Raw genomic sequence first — 22,652 nt, forward strand, 5'->3', positions numbered from 1 at the left:
AAATAAAAATACAAAGGGCATCAGCTCCCTATTCAGTATTCTGCTGGTGAGAGCTCACAAAGTTAAGATTCAGAGATTGGTAACAGAGACGTTGAGGGTTTTTCTTTACTTCAGCAGCACTCTGGTCCTCCACTCCCTGTGTGATGATAAAAGACAAATGTGATTAAGCTGAATATCCTGATTACCTGCTCCTCCACATGCAGACGTGCACAGTGTTTCCTGTCAGCTGGTATTTTTCAAATTCAATTGGTCGGTAATGGCCTTTTGTTTGGAAGCATGTAGACTAATTAAGAGAGACAGAGTTATGTAAAACTAATCCAATTCTCTATGAATCTTCATCTCAATAATAGGAATGCATTTGTCTGTGCAGGGAGGGACGGCGCTATTCTTTAACATTTCCACGTGTGGCCCATTCATTTTCTCCCCTCATTTCCTCCCTGTTCTCATTGAGAAAAAAAAGCAGCGTAGTGAAATGAAGTAGACATCCTCATCTATCTCTCTTCCCCCCACGATGCCTCCATGGCGCATGTCAGAGAGGAGGGAGGAATGAATGTAATGGTGCTATTTATAGTAACTGTTGCCGTTTAAAAAAGAAAAAAAAGAAAAATCTCTATTTCCAAGCCCCCCTGTCGACCCACCCTTTTTCCCCCTGTAAAGGATAGAGAGCAATGCAACTGTCCTTCCTCTGTGTGCTGTGTTGCCACCTCTTCCCTAACCCCGCTCGTCATCATGTCATCCCTCCATCCCTCTTTCCCTCTATCCCTTTAGTCTGTTTTGTACCATTTTTGCACCGCTCTTAGCAAAGGATGTATAATTCATTTCTCCTCCAGAGTGGTTGCACACCAGTCATGAATTGAGTCAGGGTGGGGAGACGAAGGTGGGGGGCGAGGGGAATGAGCTGAGAGGAGGGGAGAGAGCGAGAGGGTGAGAGAGAGAGAGAGAGAGAGAGAGTGGTATAAAGAGGCAGTGAGAGGGAGCAATGCTTCGTGCCACGCATCTCAAGTTGGCTTTGTTTAAAACAAGGGCCGCTCATGTGTTTTCTCTGTGTGATTTGAATTGGGCACGTCAGGGATCAGAGCGGGCCAGGTCTGCAGCTCGGCCATGTCTGGGATAATTCTTCGTGATAGCAAAACTGTGGTCCATCCTTGTACAATTTAATCTTGTTAGACAGCCTTGATATGTTAAATACCTCCAGGGTTTCATCACTTCTGTAAATAATAACACAAAGAAAATCTCATATATTTCAAAAGTGCCTTGAGGTAGTATTGGTGCAGAAGCTGTACGTCCCCCGTGGCTGGTCCTATACTTCAGCGTTAGATTGTCTCTACTAATGCATCTGTTCACAAGAAGCACTTTACGGTTATACCTGTCAAGGTGAAGCTAGTTTTTCAGTAACTACACCACATACACTATTTTTTTTATTATTGGAGAGCTGTATCTCTTTGATCTTTCAACAGAATTAAATTGAAACCTTCTGAGAAGATCAGAGGGGAAATCTTTCTTTGATGGAACTGCTCGCAACTCTGACCCAACAGGCTCGCCTGTTTCACCGCTTATTATTAAAATCTTGATCCAAAAAACTAACTGTCTCTGTCAAATACATACAGCTGAATAAAAAAAATGCAGTGCTTGCCTTTGAAAGTATAAAGTTCAAGTAGCCCAGAAGTGTACATATAGTATGGGACTCTCTGGCCTTTTGACAATTAGTTACAGTGAAATTAGAAGCTGATGAATCCCTTCATCACCAGTTTGAACTCTTCAAACAAATACAGTACATCAACAAAGTAATCAAGGAAAACAAAGTGGGGCAAGCCCAAGAAATGCAAATGTCACTGACTGACTGAGTGATCAAGTTACACCATTGCTTAGCCATCCAAGTGTTGGAGGTACCCTTATCGTTTGCTGCTTATTTTTAGTGATTTCGTGCAAACAAGCAGAGCCGCCAACCTACATTATAAGCTTTGTTTGTTAGCTACTTTCTTCAGAAGAGAATCCCCAGTATTGCCACAGAAGAGTGAGGTTGGGCTTCCTGCAAAACATGATTGAGCTTCTCTCTCTCTAGGCCTGGGACGATAATCAATAAATCAATTAATCGCACGATAAATGAAAATGAACTCGATAGTTTTTCCGGCCTCGATAAATCGCCATGTGCATGCGCACATATTTGTTTTGGTCTCTGGCCTCCAACCAGGCTGGATGACAAGAGGCTTCACTCTGTGCATCGGTCTCAGCACCTGGGCCGTTTGTTTTGCAGAATGAAAGGAGTGAACCCTCTTTTCAGTCATCCAGGATCTTTGTTTCCCAGAATGCATTTCTCAGCAACCGGCAGCGCAGCGCTAGCATCCATGAGCGCTAGCTGTAAAGCTAAGCAGCTAAAAGCTATTTTACCGTAATCATTGCTGCCGCGCTGTTAACACGTCAATTTTTAAAGTTTTAATATTTTTTCATGCGGGAAAGTCACCGTTCAGATCCCCAGTCTGTGGTCAGTTTATCCACATATCGCCTGTTAGGAGATTTCCTCCGACGTTTTTGGAGCTAATGTGGCAGCAGCGAGCAGGAGGAGCGGGGCTTCCCACAGTCTGCAGCCGTCTGCAGCAGCTCACGGGCCGGTCAGCCTCCGTCATTGGGGGAGCAAACGACTAAAACTTATCAGCAGGTTTTTAGAGGTTTATCGCCGGCTGGTTTGATTGATGAAATCTTACACCTGTGGAAGTCATATTAGTTTGTTTGAATGAAAAGTGGAGCTTCAGGTGTATAACGTTATTGGACAGAAGAGCTGCACTGTTTATTATTTTTTGTTTATTTTATTTATTTAGGATAGTAGCTATATAAGTTCTTGTCATTCCAATTACAATGGTTAAAAAAAAAATACTCATGAGAAATAAAAGTTTATTGCATTTAAAAGGGTCTACTTGCATTATTATGAAATATTATTATTATATTAGTGGTTAATTTGTTCTCAAAAAAATGTGTCAATAATATCGTTTATCGTCAGTAATTTGTGGGACAATATATCGTCCAGCAAAATTTATTATCGTCCCAGGCCTATCTCTCTCTCTCTCTCTCTCTCTGTCTGTCACAAGTAAATATACAGCTAAAATTTCTGCACAGCCGTTGTCTTAAATTTATGTATTTAGTGATTTTTTTTGTCAGGAGACATCATGGTTGTAAAATCGGGATTTTCGCAGCAGAGCGGCAGCTTGGAAATGACTTGACAGGTGGTTGACATGTAGTCCTAATGGGCTTAATGTCTTAATGTATACGTCTGCACGGAGAGTCGGAGAGAGGCAGGCATATAAAAGGCTGAAAATGGCTGACTTAAGACAGAATGCAAATAGCCTATGACCAGGTTTTGACCTTGTCATGTTAAAACCGAGGCTGAAAACCTTTGCAATGTAACATCTGCGAAGAGTGTGTGGTTTGAGGTCACAGAAGAGGATGTGTCTTCGTTCACTGAATCACATCGAGTTCCCACTGTTTTCCACGTGTACAGCATGTTGTTGTCATTGATGCTGGAGGACAGGACCTCCCTAAAGTAGCTGTCACACTCCTGACGCTGTTATATCGGGTGATGGCACAGATGTTGTACCTGGTGTTGGTGGTGTTTCGATTTGTTCTGAACTGCGTCATAGTTGTTGTAATTGCTTGGTGACAGTGGCTTGAAATAAGCCTCTAATTGGCTGTTTTCCTGAGCTCGCCGCTTCACCAGCAAAAGACATTGACATCAGGGACGTTCAAACACATTCATGTGAGTCACTGCCAGTGCCTACATGAGCATGTGTTTCTATCCTGCTCAGCTTCACTCACAGTGCTCTGTCACAGGCCACTAATGCTGTGTCTTCATCCGTACATGATGTGAGGATGTGCTTTTCTTTTAGATCCTATCTCTGTTTTGTTCTAGTCTGACTGCACTTGAAAACATAACAGAGTGCAGCCTTTGAAAAACGCTGCTCTGACCTGGAATCAGCAGCTGCAGGAGAAACCAAAGCAGCCTTCAGGTGTGATGCCATTCCACATAAATGAGCCGGCGGTGTGTTTTTGAACAAGTGGACAGATTGCATGATGACAAATGGCTCAATTTAGTGACACCTCACAGCTCACTGCGAGGCGAGCTGTCACCTCTGTGCCTGCATCACTTCCTGATGAGACTAAAATAGTGTCTTAGCCCGACTCTTCTTGGAAAAACAAAACTAAAAATAATCGCTTCATGGAGGGAATGGCTTTGTCGTGTGTAGTTAAAAAACTGATGCCAGCTTTGCCTGCTTCCCTAACATTGGTACAGTGTCATTTGGTTCAGTAAATTCTAAGCCTGTCATTTTGAATTCTTGAAAAGTTTTACATACAGACTCATACTCGTTAACATATTGATCTCTCATCAAGACCCAGGCAGTCTCACCATTGCCAAAAAGGTGTTTTTTACAGGCTGATGATGTGTAACCTGGTGATGCAGTCCTGCAGGTTCTCATCCTTTGAGTTCATGAAGGTCATGAAAAGCTTCATCAGTGTAAAGGCACAGTTAGAAAGGTGTTGAGTCTTTTGTGTTGTGAAAGTTTAAACTTGCTCAAACTAAATGCAAATTAAATTTCAGTGAAATCTACAGTATGCAAACACACTGTATTTGATTTGACAATCTGAGTTTTGAATTATTTATGAGTTGACAAAATACTCTCTTGATTTTTGTTTGAGTCCTTCAGGGACGTCATTGTCTCGCATGGGAGAAACATCTCACCCCAGTGGATGGTGATGAGACGGCTCCAGAAATATCTTGGATAGTCAAAAATAGGAGGAAGTAATGTCAAATGTCAGTTTCTCAGTAATATCTACACCAATTTTACACTGAGCCAGGGTGTGTTGTTTATATGACTACTGATCCTTAATATATTGAGCCACCAAACAACACCAGGAAATAATGAGTTCTCAGGAATGTTTTTCTTTATTACACATTGTGCTGGTATGTAGTGGTGAATCCAGACACAGCTTTCTTCATGGCACCTCACCTAGCATGTGTCATGATTTGCTGCCACCTGGTGGAAACTTTTTAGTTGAGCAGTGAGTGTGAAGAAGAATGGTGATTGAACATGCATTGCTCAAATATAGAAATTTCATCAGTGGTACAAGCAACATGAAATTACAAAGCATGTTGAATAAGAGATGATTTACAGGGGGAACATTAATCAGATGATATAGAGCTATTCTGGAGGCCACATCTGCTAAAAAGCATTTTTTATTGAAGCATTTTCACATGTAAATAAACATAAATACATCCTGAGTGGTTAGAATTTGATGTAAATTTGTAATTGATACTTACTAAATACTAATTTATTACTCCTCGCCGCCTTCTTTCCAACACAGCTGTTCACTGCAACTTGAGCCAGAATGGCATCGACCACCAGATGTGCCCGGAGGACGTGACATCACAGCTGGAGGAAGAGGAGGAGTCTGTGGACGCTGGGGCTGTGCTGCTGGACGACGACAGCCCCACCTACCAGGATGTCAGCCCCCCCATGTACCAGCGCCGCTCCCCACCGCACCGCTCGGTCTCCGAGTCTGAGCTGACACGGGTAAGAGCTGGTCCACAAGCGCCCTGTATGTTAGATGTGTTGTCACATACGAGTTACATTTTTCATCGATTATATTAGCATCCTCTATATATTTCAGAGTATATTAAAAAATATATAATCCTGGTGGAAAATCGATTCCCATGAAAAGTATCCAACTCAGTCTCCCTCTGCCATAGTGTCTGTTGTGATACTTTGGGACACTAAATGAAGAACTGAATCTAATAAATGTTACACTGAATGCTATGAGTTGTACAGGTAGGTTAAATAGTTAAACAGACACTAGTTAACTAGATGTCATTTTTAAACTGTGTAGCAGGTTACCAAAAACTAGATTATGACTTATATTAGTATCTGTCTAATTTGAGCAATGTAAACCACAAGTCTCAAGACAAACAGTGAACAACCTTTTGGAATAACCTGATTTTAGTATCTGCGGTCTAGATTTTCAATCTTTTTTGGGGGGCCACAAGGGGGCAGCAGAACAGGCTGTAATCAATAATGAAAATACACTAATGGTAAACAGTTAGTGTCCTGTTTCTGACCAACTGACAACTTAAAGTTCCTATCAGCTCTACGTTTAGTCCACAGAGAAATATCTGCCTGTTTCAGACCTTAAATGCTGCTTTATATTTGTACTCTGTCATCTTTTGCTGGTTAGTTTCACTTTGGGCAAGTTGCAAACATTCAACCTCATACAGTCACACCCGTGAGCAGTTCAGAGTGGCTGCTCAACCTGATATGCTTGTCCGCAGAAGGAGAACATGCCAACTCCAGGTCTGCAGTTCAAACCCAGAGCCAAACTTTACACAAAGATGCCTCCTGTAAGCTTCTTCTGTATGAATAGAAAATTCAGCTGTAGGCTACAACAAAATATCTGTCTAGAATTAGAATTCCCAGTGTTTATTAACGGTAGAAAAACGAAAAACTAAAATAAAATGAAATAAGCCCTCTGGAATGAAATTATGATAGAAACACTATTGTATTGGAAAGGCAACCTATAAGAAAAGTCTGGCTGATCTTGAACCTGTTAAAACTCAGACTTTGTGCGCGATCTATACCAAGTGAGCATCAACAGGGCCCGGACAGGACGTGAAAAGTGGACACCCTAGTCCCACATGTTCATATGTTAGCGTGCTAACTAGGGTGGCTGAGAAGAAAAGCATTTGTCATTGCTAGAATGGTAGCATGTTGAACTTAACATTTGGCGCAGCCTTGCACAGTCACTGGTCTGGCTATGAACCCTTTGTCGTGTTTAAAAGTTATGCTTTGGTGGTTTCATCACATTCATAACTACCTTAATGAGCACTCATTTGATTGTGTTTATGGTCAAATTATGATATGTCTACAAAAACATCCTTGCACTGCTTTTCTCTTTCAAAGCAAATCAACCACCCACTTAAAAACCATAATCCCCTAAGTTGTTGTGCACATCTTGCTCTTGAGTTTCAAGAGAGAGTTTAACAGGAAATAAACAAGGAAAGACGAGCTGTTGTTTCGGGCTGCGACTCAAATCTTTCTCAGCGTTTCTGATAATAGATCAAAGGCGCCATCAACGGCAACACAGAATAAATTTCTCACTTCCTCTCCAGAAATAGACCCATGGTTGGGACAGTGGGAGGAGACGGGAGTGATGGCTCCTGACGCACACACTCTGGTATGCTCTCTGTAAAAATCTGTGGTAATCAGCTGTCAATCAATGCAAGATGGAAGCACTATGAGTGAGACACAGTCCTCTGTGGAAAACCCTGGATCCTTAGCTTTTGAAAAAGAGCAAACCAGCTCCGAGTTCAATTAGTGCAGACGCACACATTTACAATACAATCACACAATTACAGATAGTGGAGCTGCTCTGCTCTGTCTGGATTGTGCAGAACCTATAAGTTAATATGTGGTGATTGTGAGGTGGCGGTATCTGTAACAAGCCATCAGTGCTGTGTGGTTTCTGTGGGAATCATCGTGTAGGTCTCTATCTCAGTATTATTCTGTTTTTTTTTTTTTTTTTTTTTTAGTATATTTTTCGGCTTTTTACCTTTATTTGATAGTGATGACAGTAGAGATAGACAGGAAATGGGGAGGCAGAGAGAGGGGGAATGACACGCAGGAAAGGTCTGCCCGACGCGGGATTCGAACCGGGGACGCCTGCGGCGAGGACTGTAGCCTCTACATGGGGCGGCCGCTCTACCCACTGCGCCACGCACCGCCCCGGTATTATTCTGTTTGAAGCAGAATCTAAGTCTGAATTGTAATGGAAACCTGTAGGAGGTAGCGTATTGGCTTTCAGCCTCAGTGTTGTGTGTCAGGTGGATCGCTGTTGAGAGTGAGATTTTCTCTCTATGGAGAGAAACTCAATAGATCAAGTACATAAAGACTATAATTGCATGGAACAGCAATATTCTCTCATCCAATACAGCCACAGTCCAGGTGATATTTATGAATGATATGAGGATCTGATCTTAATTAAGTATTGAAAGATATGGAAGTCACAGTGTAGTTGCCCTAATGTGATCATATATATATATCGGTGAAAGGGAATGAGGGTGCAATTTGGATAGAACTTAAAAATGAATCCCTCAGATTTGATTGAATCGATCGAAAAAACTCTGTACACATAATTTGTACCTGTGCCATTTTCTAAATCATGCAGCAGCTTGTTTTACTGTTTATTGTATACGCCTGAGGGTAAAAGTGTTCAAACTAAATTACAAAGACAAAAGAAAAGATTAATTTATCTTCCACACTGAGACTCTTATTAAATTATATTTCACCGGTTGGCATGAAATGAACCAGTGTCTGTGAAATGGCAACAGCCACGTAGATGAAATGTGGGCTGAGAATCGATCTTAGTGCCAGTACAACGGCTGAATTACTTTGAGAGACATGTTAATCTCCAAAACTGTACAAATAAAATGCATAAAGTTGTCAAAGTTTAAATGAAATTACGAGTTATCTGGTGAACTAAAGTCTTAATGCTTAAATTTTGTTGTAATTTCCTCAGCTTCCCGGTGGGAAACTCAACATCTCGGCAGGATTGCTGACTGAGATAGAGATCTGGTTTTCATTTCCAGCGCAAGTTCCCATTTCAATGAGCCCTCAATTATCTCTTAATAAATGTGAAGATTTAATAAAAACCCAGACCTTGGTGACAACCGGTGGGAAAGATTCACTGTAGGTCATTTCAGTTCATCACGTCAGCAGTTAGTGTTCATTTTTAAAATATTGAATTAAAGCTGACTCCTGCGCCTGGCTGGATTTGTAATTGAGCCAAGGCTTAGCCATAGATTAAACATGAGGCATAAAACAGCCATTTAGACTCAGTGGATGACTCTAACATCCGTGGCAAATCAGCTCATCTCCGTCACAATCAATATCGAGTCCAAGGTGAATATATTTTGTTTGGTGTTAACACGCCCTGCAATGCTTTATGGACCCTGCCGAATCCCAAGGTCGGGGACTGTGAAGAGGTCTCGTCTACTTTCTTTGATGTGCCTGAGCAAAGTTGGCACGGCCTGTAAATCCAATTTCAAACAGAGGCTCCTTATGAAGGCTTATTAATTTATCCACCATAGTGTGTTATTCTCTGTCAGCCATCCACAGCTCTCTGGACTGCACTCCACTCCACCCCGACCATACACACACACACACACACACACACACACACACACACACACATAGACATATCGCGGTTTCATCCCCACTCCTGTATGTAACAGATTAATTAATACAGGGAATTTTCATCTCCTGCCAGCTCTGGCTGAGAGAAATGGAGCGAGGCAGAGAGAAAAGAAAGTGAGGGAGAGCATGCCAGAGCTGTTAATTAGCTGTGCAGTGGAGATAGGGCAGACGACACAGGGCTCCGTGTCTCAAACAGCCATTCACTCAGTCAATATGACACTAATGGCAGTGGCCCTCCCCCTCTCACTGCTTTTCTGCCCAGTCACAATCAAAAGTGGCAGTGGTAGTGATTAGTTGTGACACTAGAGGGCGCTACGTAACAGTGAATGTCACTGGTGTTAACATAAACAGGTTCAATATAGGAGGAAAAAAAAACACAGTCTAATGCAACCTTGGATTTTCTCTGGTTCTCTTAAAATGAATGGGAAAAAAGGGGCTGAATCAGGATTGAATTTTGATGCAATGCTTTACACTTGCATATTGACAAGTCAAAACTTAACAGCACACACGGTGGTTAAACTATGTTTTAGCTTCTGTTGTTTAACATTTGTAAAAAAAAAAAAAGAAAAAAAAAAAAGCTCCCGTTAAAAATAAAAACTATTGCAGTCAAATACAGCAGGTCTAGTTATAATGCTCTGTTGTTGTTCAGAGTGATGCTGTTGAACTGCACAGCATCATACAGAGAGGTGTTTCTGTTATTTAACCTACGCTGACGGATGTAAACCTGTCAGTGTTATGCAATACAGTACCTGCTGTGTTAGACTGCATTAGTGTTAGCTCAGTGGGCCTGATAAACCCATGAGTGTGTGAACATTTAACTTGTTTAATCCAACAGTCACAGCAGTGTCTGGAAAAAAAAAATTCAATTGTATTTCAGCAAATATTGATATGAGATCAATTATGTGTGGTGCCACTTTTTAACTGTAAATTGTCACATGACCTGAGCAGTTTATTTCCTGGATGCACAAACTCACTGTTATGTTATGTTTTTTTTTAACGGTATATAGATAGAAAACATTATTGATACAAATTGGATTAAATCGGTATAGAAGGTTTTTAACACGCTATAAATCACTGCAAGCAGATATAAAGTCAGAATTGTTTGTTGAAGTGGATACATTGAAGATCTCCTGATATTTAGCTACATAATCACAGTGTGGCTTCAATAGTCTCTCATACTGATGGGTTTTATGGTTGAACTCTGATGGACGGCTCGACAGACCACAGGATGTCGACACAGGAGGCTGCTGTTCATTTCCAGTTTGAAATGGATGAAAGGTCACCATTTTCACCATTTTCACCCTAACCCTTGCGGTCGTTGAGGTTGGAGGACTTGTTGCATTTTTTTGCATCCTCTGGTTTTTGGAAACCTTCTCCTTTTTTCCAGCTTGTTGATTAGATTTCCTGAAAAATAACATTTCCTTTTGGCTGATGTGGTCGGAAAATGACGAACGAGGAAATTCGAAAAATAGGCGCTAATTAAAAGTTCACCATGTTACTTTTAATACCAGGCTGTAACATGCTCACCTGTCATGTCTTGTTATACTAGTTAACAGTTATATTAAACCTCTAGTCTTAGAAATAGAATGAACTTATATATGTAGGAAATGAACTTATCCCCCATTTTTTCCAGTGCACTCTACATTGTGACATCTCCTATTCTTGTCTCCTTTTTTTTTCTAAGCTGGTTGTACAATGAAATGGGATTGTTTTGATTTGAACAGAGCCATGTTTTATCCAACAAACAATATTCCCCCTAATGAAGGCTGCTCGACAGCCGTAATGGTTCTGCAAAAAGCTGCAGCTCTTGTGCTGTCAGATAGCTATTGAATATTTTGCCCTTGTACACATTTGCACATTAAATGAACTCTGCCCACTTCTATTGCCTTGGGGAATATACAGAGTTCAATTGTAGTTTGGGGTTGTTTTTCTTTTCTTTTCTGGGACGTAATCAAAACTCTGAAAAACTCTGAAATCTATTTGGCATTATGAGGTCTTTGTGGCCAGTTTAATTCCAAGTACAGTCGATTATTGATAAAACAATGTCATTATATGTGCTAATTGCTGCTGCAGTTAACATTTTTAATTGAGTGTGGAGCTACTTGACCCGACAATCAGCCTAACAGAATGAAAATCATAACACGAGGGGGTTGCAGTTCTGCTCAGAAACGACATGCTGTACGCTACGCCGCTGCCAAACTCACTCTCTCGGACACATGGCTTTGTGTCTGGAATGCTTTTCAGTGCTTTTAATCCCCAGCTCCTTTTCCTTTCCAACACCGTCTTCACAAAAGAGGCCACGTTATTGCCTCTTGATTAATTTAGCTCGGCACATTCATATTGGATCTTTAAATGCTTATCAGTGTTGGTGCAATTACATGCTTCATTATGTATGTAATAGTTTTCCACTGTGGCCGTTAATGTGCGCATGTTTATTTCAGACTCTGGTTCACGTTAGGGTTGTGTGTGTGTGTGTTTTCCCCCAAAGGCTTTATTCTTTGTCTTTTAATTTTTGAGGTTGTCCTTGCTCTGTTGCTAAGGTAACGTGAAGAATACTGACTGGGAGCTGTACTGGGCTTTCAAATATCAATTAAAGCCAAGGACAGCGCAGCACTGACTGTATGTTGGCACATATGGCAAATGGATGAATGTGTGTGGGTGTGATTGTGCTGCATGTGTGTGTATACATTGCATTCATTTTTTTTTTTTCCAGTGTAGGTGTTGGCATGCCTGGGCTGCACATGTGGGTGTGTATATGTACTGTAGTGTGTGTGTGTGTGCGCATGTGTGTGTATGTGTGCCGGTTCCCAGATGTATTCCACTTAGAAATAAAGCAGGCTTCTCCTCTCACCCCTGCGCTGTCACTCAAATCTCTAATTGGCCCACAGTCTCTTGAACACAGCTCTTTGAGCATGATTGTACTCCTGTTTTCTTCTCTCGGCTGTTTTTCGCTCCACCCTTTGGCTCTGCAGCCTGGCAGGCGGGCGGGAAGGCACCAGCTCACCTATTGTACCGGCCTCCAGGAACACTGCTATGGGCTAAATCAGTGCAGAATGTAAAACACAGATGGCCATTGACTCACAAATGGGTTCATGGAAAATGAGGGAGTCTCCTGTGTGGAACTCAGCCGAGTCCACTCTGTAGCTGTAGCTTTTTTTTCTAATCTCCTTCTTTATTCCTCTGTCTCATCTGTCAATCCAGCCACCCTTCACACTCCCAGAATCCTCCACTCTCCTCTCTCTCTCTCTCTCTCCTACTGCTTCTACTCTCCTAGACTGTCCTATCTCACATGCCCTCGGTGCACACACTCCTCCCCCTCTTCTCTCCACTCTGTCCCTCACTCTTTCTCCATGTCGCCCCAGGCTCCTAGTCGGGGTTAATTAGCATTGAGTCGAACTGTGTTTAATGGTTAATGTGGTTTCTTCCTGCTACGACACTCCCTCCCCTCCATGTGGGTTTAGCATCTATCCACGCAGGCTGCCAAGCAAACTGCATCATGACCAGTGGCCTCACCTATACCCGTCCACCTGCCTGTACCTGCTTGCTGTGACTGTCTGTCACCTCGCCTACCTGCAAGTCAAACAGAGCCCCTCCCCAATTCCTCTGTCTCTCTAGGATGCTGGATATAGAGTGAGTGGGAAGGAGCGGCGGAAAGGCACGGAGAAGGAGAGAGTGAGGTAGTACCATATAATAAGAAACAGGTGAGAGGGAGACAGAGGGAGATGGGCGAGATGAGAGCCACAATATGTGGGGAGAGGAAGTGAGAAAGACAATGTGATAGATCTGACAGGAACAGAGCGAGATTGAATATGGGGGAGAGATGAGAGATGGGGGAGGGAGGGAGCGAGAAGGCAAACAGAGGAAATGCTGCCAGTACCTGTTATTCTGCCTTCTTTGGGGTGGGAGAAGAGAGGGGCTTCTATTGCTATGCCACACCACACCGCAGCCGGAGAGCAGGCTGAAGTGGAGGGGAGTGGATGTGAAATTTTAATCACCTCTCTCTGTGTTTGTAATTTTAGTAGCCCCTCAATCAAAATCAAAAACCACTGCCAGCACTTTCAAGAGCGTCCCTTTGGTAGCCCATCGGCCTGCCTGCTATTGAAGTATTTAAACCAGAATGGCATCTTTCGCCCAGAGTACAGTGCAATACACATGTGTGCATGTGAGTGGAGGTGTGTGCTGCCCCATGCATTCCAATGGAGCCAGCTTGTTGGATGTGGTTCGGTTGAGAGAGCGTCACTCCCCTCAGATTACTGTAGATTAGATTGAGATTAGATTACAACTACATTAGCAGAGTTTTAACAGATCAAAGTTTGGATCAGCCGCCTTGTGTATCGTTAATATCTGTCCCTCTACTGCCATCTGCAGAGAGCAGTAATGCAGACAGGTGTGGCTCTGTGGATGCTGTAGTGGGGTTATTTGGTCCATCACTGTGGTCCAGATTTATAATGACGGTTGTTGAGATTACTATGAAATTCTGCACAGACATTCTTGAAGATTAAACCCTGGTGACCTTAAAGTCACCTGACTTTTTTTTTTTTTTGGCGGCACCATGATGATGTTTCTGAGTTATACCAGCAAGTCTAAAACTTAACTAAGATTTACTCCAAAAAGTAAAAATTGTCATTACCATCACAACGTTGGCTGACAATATTAGGATAAAAACTATGCTAAAAGAAAATTATTGTTTTTCAAGATTTCAAAGGTCAAAAGTGTCAGCAATTGAAGAATCACCTATAAAAATGTCAGCAGGTCCCATAGTTGTTTTGTTCTACTTTAAAATGATTGTGGAAAAAAATGTACTGGTAGCGATTAGCTATTAGCTATTAGCTACAAGTGTCTATCTGCTAATAAGTGGACTTTGCTGATACATTTGTCAAATCTTAAGTATATTTACAATGCATTTTAGGGAGATAAACTAACTGTAAACAAAACCTGATTCATTCATACTGAAGGCTTCCTGTGATACTTTAATGCGGGGCAGACACTGGGTAGATTAAAAACCCCAAATTGTCGCCCTGACAAATTTTAGAACTGGGCCAAGTTTTCACATATTGTCCACATCTTTCCAGCCATCTGGTTCTGGGTCCATACTTGTCTTTTGTCCTCCTCCCTTTTCCATTCAGAGCTGAATTATAGGGAGTAACAGCCTCTCTCTTCTTGTCAGAGGGATTTGAGAATGTGGGTCAGGGGTTCAATGTTTACATTTCTTATCGGAGGCTGTGACCGATTGTAATCAATGGAACCGCAAAGTGCGAGCTTGGGGTTAACTCTGCATTCAGGGATTAATACAGTTGTACACCAGAGTGTCTCTTTATTGACCCTCCTGGAGTTATGTGTCTTCTTTTTACTTTAAAAGATGAATACTTTATTGATCCATGAGGGAAAATGTCACACAGCAGCAAGTAAATATTTTATGACGGATTCAGCTCCATAAATATGTCACATGATTGCACGAAGGCCAATCAGTGGCAAACAACAGGCAACAGTATTTTATTAGACAGTTACTGCCGCTTGTAAATCAAATTGTGAGAGTGGTCTTGCAGCCACAATGTTTTGACTAATAGATGCACATAAAGGCTCTGCAAACAGAACCGGCAGTGGTTTCTAAAATGTATCTGTCATTGTGTGTGTGTGTGTTCAACAGCCGGGGTATGTGAAGCTGTCCAAGCCAGTGGCCCTCTGGACCCAACAGGACGTGTGCAAGTGGCTGAAGAAACACTGTCCCAATCAGCACCAGATCTACAGCGACTCCTTCAAACAGCACGATATCACAGGTACTGTTTGTCACCCTGCTCCTACCTGTGCTGTGTGTAATGGATTCTGCAGTGCCACACAGTCTGACCTGCACTGTTACCGCCCAGCAGACCTGTTTTTGGTTCTGTAGCTACTGTGAGGTGAGGTGAGGTGAGGTGATCACAGGGTGATGCTTATTTTATTTCTTTAATTGCTTATATACATTTTTCCAACGCTACTCACGATGAAGTGTCTGTGATACCAAGTCGAGATATTTGCTTCATCATGAGTCATTTTAGAAGAGTTTCTGTTGGTGCCATTGGTGCAGCATCAACAACTTTTTTTTCAGTTTACAGTGAACGTTTAGAGCAGCACAGCAGCACATTTGCCATCTCTTGTCTTGATCTCATTCATAACATCCCAGGTGCAGCGTGCACCCACTGTCTGCCCCCTGCAGTCGTGCCACCCGGCCTACCCGTCTGTCCATCGCCTCCCTCCCCACCGTGGGCATCGCCACTGACAACAGTTGCCACTGTCAATCACTTCTCTAACGAGGCTCCTCAAGGTCACCCCGGCGCTAATGACACTCTGGTCCGCATAGCAACAGACGACCATTAATTGCCGTGCACTCTTCCTCTCGGAGCACGACCGATCACATTAATATGTTTATTTGTTGCTGCCGAGGATCTCCTCGACTCGGTGACTGGCTGGCAGAATGAATTGCTTGGCGGCCCTGATGAGTGAATGATTATAATGACTCATGGTCCCATTTTACCCTTTGATGCTCTTTGACTGATGTTTGCATGGTGGGTTTTGAGATTTAGCATCCTCTGTTTAATGGCCTGAAAATATGAATCTTGCTGCTCTGCAGTTCAAGTTGCACACATATCTCATCAGCGGCGCAGAGGTCCAAGAGATAATCCACAGTTCATTGCACGCTCACTGAACCCCTGCTACATTGTGGACCTATTTTCGAGTCGAGCCACTTTGGAAGATTTGATTTTTGTTTTTCTTTTCATTCATGGTACAGAACAAGTTGCTGCTGTGTGAAACACGAGCTGTAGCCTATTTTTCCATTGCCATTTATTAAACTGAGTCTTATGTGCAGAATTAAAAAGGACTTGCAAAGGCTGCAACTGAAGACACTTCTCTTATCGTATCTCTGCAGTGTTTGTTATCGCATAAAAGAGATATCAAGTCAAGTGCGGTCATCCAGTCATTCAGTTGGTAGAAATTTCTCTTGAGGTCCATATCTAATTAAAGAGAATTAATCTAACTTTAAGATGAAATGCCTCAGTGTTCCTGACAAGCCTAATGCATTCAGTTATGGTCTGTAAATAAATTACATTTTCTCTTATTAGTCTTTCGGTGATTAAAACATTAGAACTCAGCTTCCTAATGGTGTATTAACTTAATGACCTGTGTTTGTTATGAAGGTGTGATGTTTTTTTTTTCCACGGGGTCAGACAAGAGACGAAAGGGTTAACCAAATGATGCATGCACACTCATGCGCATACTGTACCCAGCACACATGCTTTCCTACTGGCACAATTAGGAGATAATGACATGCACAAAACCTGCAAGTAATTCAGTTTGTCTTCGCATCGAGCATTAATTAACAGAACCCAATTAAAACAGGCCAAGCCACACCAATTGGGCTCACAAGGCAATTTGCATCCCAATCAATCTTTGAAATATTATGCAGATATATTTTTTTTCTGTTCCTGCACCGTATTAGAATAAACAAGCAGGGGAACAAATGATGAATGGAATATTGTTGTGGAACACAATCAAGCGTAGACAAACAAACAGTGAGAGAATGAATACATTTATACATGCATGCAAACATGCATCTGAGGATATCTATTTGTTCAGCGTGCTTGTCGTACATCAGCTGTGACTTAAATTGGAGAGGTATGTATGTGTGTCCACATCTGTGTGCATGAATGGGTTTGATTTTTTCTTTTTTGTTTCCTCGCACTGGAGCCTTCAGAGTGTTGCCCGACTGCTCGTTTCCATCCATAACAGAATATTCAACCCTCTTTTCGGCTGCCAGCAGTACTCAATTTCACTTGTCTTGGCAATGCAGTCATCCCTTCATAAAGTAGCAAATCAATAAACGGTCTCTATTCCAGATCATAATTCAAACAGGCGTTTGTGTCCTCCCTCCTTTGACATAAAACAGTGGTGAGGGAAATGCATTTTTACTGCGTATCAGGGCTGGTGCAACGTTTTAACGTGGACTGACTTCAGTATGCAGCAGCTGCCTCCCTGCTAGGGCTCCTATAACCTCAGCCAAAGAAATCAATGTTTCCCATCCTCCCTCCAGCATCTACTGCCAAGAAACCCTTTCCTTCTCTCAATCTTCACCTCCCACCCCCAACAGAGACAACGCAGAGTTTGACTTTAACACCCAGTTGTCATTAAAAATGCATTAAAGCATATTAAGGCATAATTAGATATTAGTCCCTAATCCGTTGTAATTACAAGGACAAAGCTCTTTTGGTGAGAGAATAGCTTGGCACGATAAATGAGTTAAACACACAATTTCCGATACCTTAGATGTAATCAGCACGAAAGGTGGTGATGACAAAGGTAATCAAAAGCAAGAGGGTGGAAAAATTGAGGAAAAAAGGGGTGAGTCACTATCAAGTTATATTTTAGAGTCAGAGAAGAGCATTACATCACACTGTGGAAATTCAGAGCCTCTCTGAAGACGTATAACAGCAGAATTAGATGCAGCTGTAGAGGTTGGCTGCAGGGACCAGTTTAGGAAATTTTGTGTGGTGTGTGTGTGTGTGTAGTGGGTTGGGTGGGGGGCACAGTGTTAAAAAGAAAAAAATGTGTGATGACTCACACTGAGTATTGCCAGTAGATAGATACCTATGTTGTCCGTAGCTACAGATATCCCACTGGACCCATTTTGAGAAAACTCGGGTTTAGACTTGTGCTGTAGGTACAGTATAGAAGGGGCCCCACCCCTCCAGTTTTGGAACAAGATACCCAGAATGCAGCTCTCTAAGGTGTTGTGTGTCATGCTGTGGTCATTTGATCGATTTCCAAACAAGAAATGTCAACAGACAACCCATCCAGGGCCTCCTGTGCCACCCCTCCGCTCCACCCCTGCCTGGCTAGGTAACCAGTCATCCAGCCAACCAGCTGGCTAATTTGGAAACACTGTTGGTCTGATAAAAACAGAGACAGCTGTGCAGCGTGAATTGGGAACTGAAAGTGCATGGAAACTACTCCCATCCCGCATCAGTTAGACTGTGTTTTTTTTCTCAAGCAAGAACTCTCAGATAGATGAATAACCAGCTTCATAATATCCACTGATGTATGGTGTCATATGGCCTTATTCTGAATAATTAATAGCCTATAATATTAGTGGTTTAATGAAGGGTGGCCTGTATCCAGCAGCTCACACTATATACCACCTCAGTTCTTGCAAAGGTCTGTTTGCCACCACCACTCTCACTCCATCCACCCCTGCCCTCGCTGGGTAATGGTCGCCGGATCCATCATCCCACCACTTGGAAACTTAGAGCAGCCCGAGTAGCTCCAGCCGTGATCTCCATGTCCTCTGGAAGGTCTCACACTGGGCATAAAATGTATATTTGATGAGCCGCAGAAAAGGATGAAAGGTGACAAATGATAGTTTAAAAAACCAAAACGAAGCCGCCCAGCAACACGCCTAAACAGCACTTGAGTGATGAGACAATGAATTCTGCGGGCACCAGAGTGCTGTCATAAAAGTGCTGCCGTGTAATAGAGGAACAGGCATATAGTAAACGAGACAAAGGGACAAACATGGCTCCATATCAGCTCTCCTGCCACATAATGGCTCCACTGGTGGCCATTGTTTTGTGTTATTTCAGAAAGGGGAAATTTAAACAGCTCGACGATGATGAGTTGTTTGGGGAACAATTTGATCCAGAGACAGAGGGAACTGTGGTTAATGACGCCACTGGCAAGGTGATTATATGACAATGTGTTACTGTATATAAAATTAATTACTGTTCTTCCATTTGGATGTTTTTGAAATGTCGTCCTTGTTTTCTATATGGAGAGTTTGGACATTAGTCCTTAAAGATTGTGAATGGCACACAGAACAGTAAAGACATGAACTTATGACTCTGTATGTAGAATAGCATCCATAATAGCAATGTTAATGAAGAAATTAAGATACTATTTTATGATATTTAACTACTGCCTGCCTGTGTAATCACACGAAGAAAGAAGAAAAGGCTGGAGCTGCCAAGACGAGACAAATGACTCTTGATATTCACGTCATTACAGGCCGTGTCCCCAGTGAGCCTGCTGTAATGATGATGGCAAGGAAATTAGAGATTTAGTCAAAGTCAACCTGTCTCATCTCCATTGTCAAGTCCTTTGATTACCGTCTCAGTCATGATGCTCGTCTCCCACTCTTTCACCAGTATGATTCACCACTGGCCATTATAACTGAGACTGGCTACGACCAGGCAGTGAAGTCTGTAGGTGTGTGTGACGTTAATGTTTCTTTTTTTTTGTAGTTGACATTGGGGTGCTGCTAATTGTGTATCTTATAAAGCAAAGCATGACATAAATGTGTCCAAATTACATTTGTGTTTATTGGGCTTATCTAAACGCTGGTATACTGAATTATGTGATGACATTGGGGTTAAACAATTATGTAAAACCAATACTGTGCATGTGAAATTACTAATAATATCAGTTGATAGAATTGGCTTGGACCCAGGGACTTGGAGGCTATGGAGGCGCATTATAACTATATAATATGCTTATTGTATCCAAACTGAAAGGCAACTTTTATCTGCAGTGTTTTTCACGAGGTAAAGAAAAACATCAGAACAAAAACATCAAAAAACACAGTAGCTACAAAGGAAAAGATCTGAAATATATCAAGCACAGGGGAACAACGTTTTTTATTGAACATGAATAATGTGATCACATTGTCCCAACATGATTCAGCTGAAAGTTTCTCAGCTGTCTCACGTGTATATTACCAGTCCGCCTCTGTGTGTGTGTGCATTAGATTGTTGCAGTCCCCTCCACCTATGACAGATATTAGCTACTGTGGTCACAGTCAGTAGTTCCTCCATAATTACCATGGAAATCCATAGTCGTTTAACTGAGGACGGCTAGTTAGCTCCACGGCAAACAGTCCAGTGTTTTCCGTGGTAGCTACGCACAGATGCGACAGCATTAGAGTCCCAGTGAGATGTCTACAGGTTGTTGGCTGTGACTAACTAACGGAGGTGTGGTACAGTATAATGACCAGCAAACTGAAATAGATCAGTAGTGGTGAAATCAGCATGAGGCTACTGCTGCTGTGACAAGTGGAGGATTGAGGCGGCTTATTATCTGTGTGGGTGTGTATTTGTGTGTCTGTGTATTTGTGTGTGTGTCTCTTTTTCCCTCTATGGCTGCCTGGACTAGCTTCATTACTTAGACTGAACCATACACTCTATAGATAACTGCCCTCGTCTCCTCTGGTCTGGAATAACATTAGCACTGGATCACAGGTGCTGCGTGGTGGCAGTAGCCATTTAGCTCCATGGCTACAAATAACTTGGACAATCAGTCACATTTACTTTAAGGACTTCAAGCTGTGGCGTATCACAGTAAACACCACTGAGGGATGTGCCCTGTGCTGCTATTTGCTATGTTCTGTCTTCGTCTGCTAGTTGGATCCAGTGCTGTTACCCCTCGCGTTCATTCTTGAAAGGGGTGGGGTGGGTGGGGGGGGGTCCTGTTGCATATGGCAGCAGGAAATACACTCACTATCCAGCACTCAACACTTGCTTTACTTGTTATTCTGTACTTGACAGAGTGTAGTGCAGGTTTGGAGTGCAGTTCGCCAGATGCAGCTCAGTGACATTTATCCCCACAAGACACACATATGGGCACACAGCTGTGTGGGAGATTTGAGAAATATGTGTGACTAGTATGGAAGATTTACCTGAGGAGGAGTAGTCGTAAAATACATTATTCCTCCGTATCGTCGGCTTCCAGCAGAGCTGCCAAAACATGTCGGGGCTGAAAAGAACCCATTTAGAAGTTGGAGGGAGTGGAGGGTTAATTCTCTGCCTTTGTGCTCAAGTTTTTTACCCATGGCCACCCCACACACAGTGAAAGTTAACATACAGTAGTTCCACCTGCAAAACCAAGTCGACTCCTGCATGATTTGTGCGATATCCATACTTCCATGTCAGTTAGGTCTGCATACAGTGTGTGTGTGTGTGTGTGTGTGTGTGTGTGTGTGTGTGTGTGTGTGTGTGTGTGTGTCTTCTGCGTATGTTTGTGTGTACAGATGCACTTTATGCTCCCATTCATCAAAGCTGTGGTTGCTTGTGCCAGACTATAGCTGGAGATTAATCTGCCTCAGCCCAACACTGCTGCTCACCCACCACTCATTAATCTAATTCCCAGGGACAATGTGTTTGTGTGCACATCAGTGCGTTTCTGTAAAGCACACGTGTATAACATGCGTGTCCATATTGGGCTTGTGTGTAAAAATGCATTCAGTACAATATAGCTTGTCATACATTATTTATTAAGGCAACAAAAGAAATCCCCGTCTAAAAGTACAGACTTGCAGATATGAATCGCAGAGAAACATGGAGGGAGCTCAATATTGTATGTGAAGTGGAGAAATATTCAGCAAACAGCGAGAGCAGGAGAAGCTCATCTTTCTGGTATTTTGGATCCACTCACCCCACTTACAGAAAGAGGGGAGGAAATTATTTACCTCACTCCAGGAGGGGCAGATAAGTATGGTAGTCAACAAGCTGAGTGGGGGAGCAGAGAGATAGGAGAGAGAGAGAGGAGGACACAGGAGAGGAATGGTGTAATCTGGGATGTTCAGGGGGACAAACACACAGGCAGGTAGCTTGGTTTGTTCTAGGTCAGACAGAAGATTATTACCCACTTATTTCTTTAATTTACATTTTCAATTTGTGCATTTTCATGCTCTGCAAAAGTTAACACATGTGGACAAAAAAGCAGTTGCAATGAATTCTGATGGAAACACTTCTTTTCTAGTATACCTTGATGTTGTGGTACTGTAGCTGCCGCCGCTTCATCCACTGTTTAAAAGCATTTAGTTTCAGTTACATATATAACAACTTACAGTAAAACCTCACAATAATGCATAAAAGGTACAGCCACATAACTGCCAAAATCTTGGAGCAAGTCACTGCTTTCATCCCTCATCACAGTTTAACTCTGAATGATAAGGAAAGGCAAATGAAATAGTTATTACTTGGACAGATGCTGCAGTCATGATCTGATTTGTGATTTTAGTGCAAGTGGTACTTTTGCATTTCACTCTGAAATAGAGATATGAATGCATACAAATTACGGTGACCATGTGACTTGCTGCAGTCAAAAAATAAACATGTTCCCTCTACAGTATGTCTGGAGAATATCACATTTGATCATGTTATCAAAAAAGTTGCAGATTGCAACTTTTGCATTTCCTGTAATATTTGAATTGATTGTTCAGTCTCAACATAGTTCCAGATCATGGCTGTTGTTAATAACAGGAAGCATCAAAAACACTGGCAGTAGCACAGACTTGCTGTCACTAAGGCCTCAGCAAATACCATAGAGATTGTAAACAAACATCAGTCTGCAGCCACATCGACCTCCCTGTTTGGGAAAAAAAAGAAGAAGAAGAAT

At 42.3% G+C, this 22,652-nt stretch overlaps 1 protein-coding gene across 3 annotated transcripts in view; it reads left to right on the top strand.

Moving 5' to 3' along the window:
• Positions 1-22,652, top strand: part of samd12 (sterile alpha motif domain containing 12) — a 106,862-nt gene that overhangs the window by 15,217 nt on the left and 68,993 nt on the right. For all 3 annotated transcript variants that reach the window (XM_085791233.1, XM_085791232.1, XM_085791231.1), the window contains exons 2-3: positions 5,353-5,561; positions 14,881-15,010. In XM_085791233.1, the coding sequence (XP_085647359.1) occupies positions 5,353-5,561; positions 14,881-15,010 (339 nt within the window). The remainder of the gene's footprint in view (positions 1-5,352; positions 5,562-14,880; positions 15,011-22,652) is intronic.

The sequence above is a fragment of the Trachurus japonicus genome, chromosome 11 (assembly GCF_045865225.1).
Source record: "Trachurus japonicus isolate A0001 chromosome 11, Traja_1.0".
NCBI lineage: Eukaryota > Metazoa > Chordata > Actinopteri > Carangiformes > Carangidae > Trachurus > Trachurus japonicus.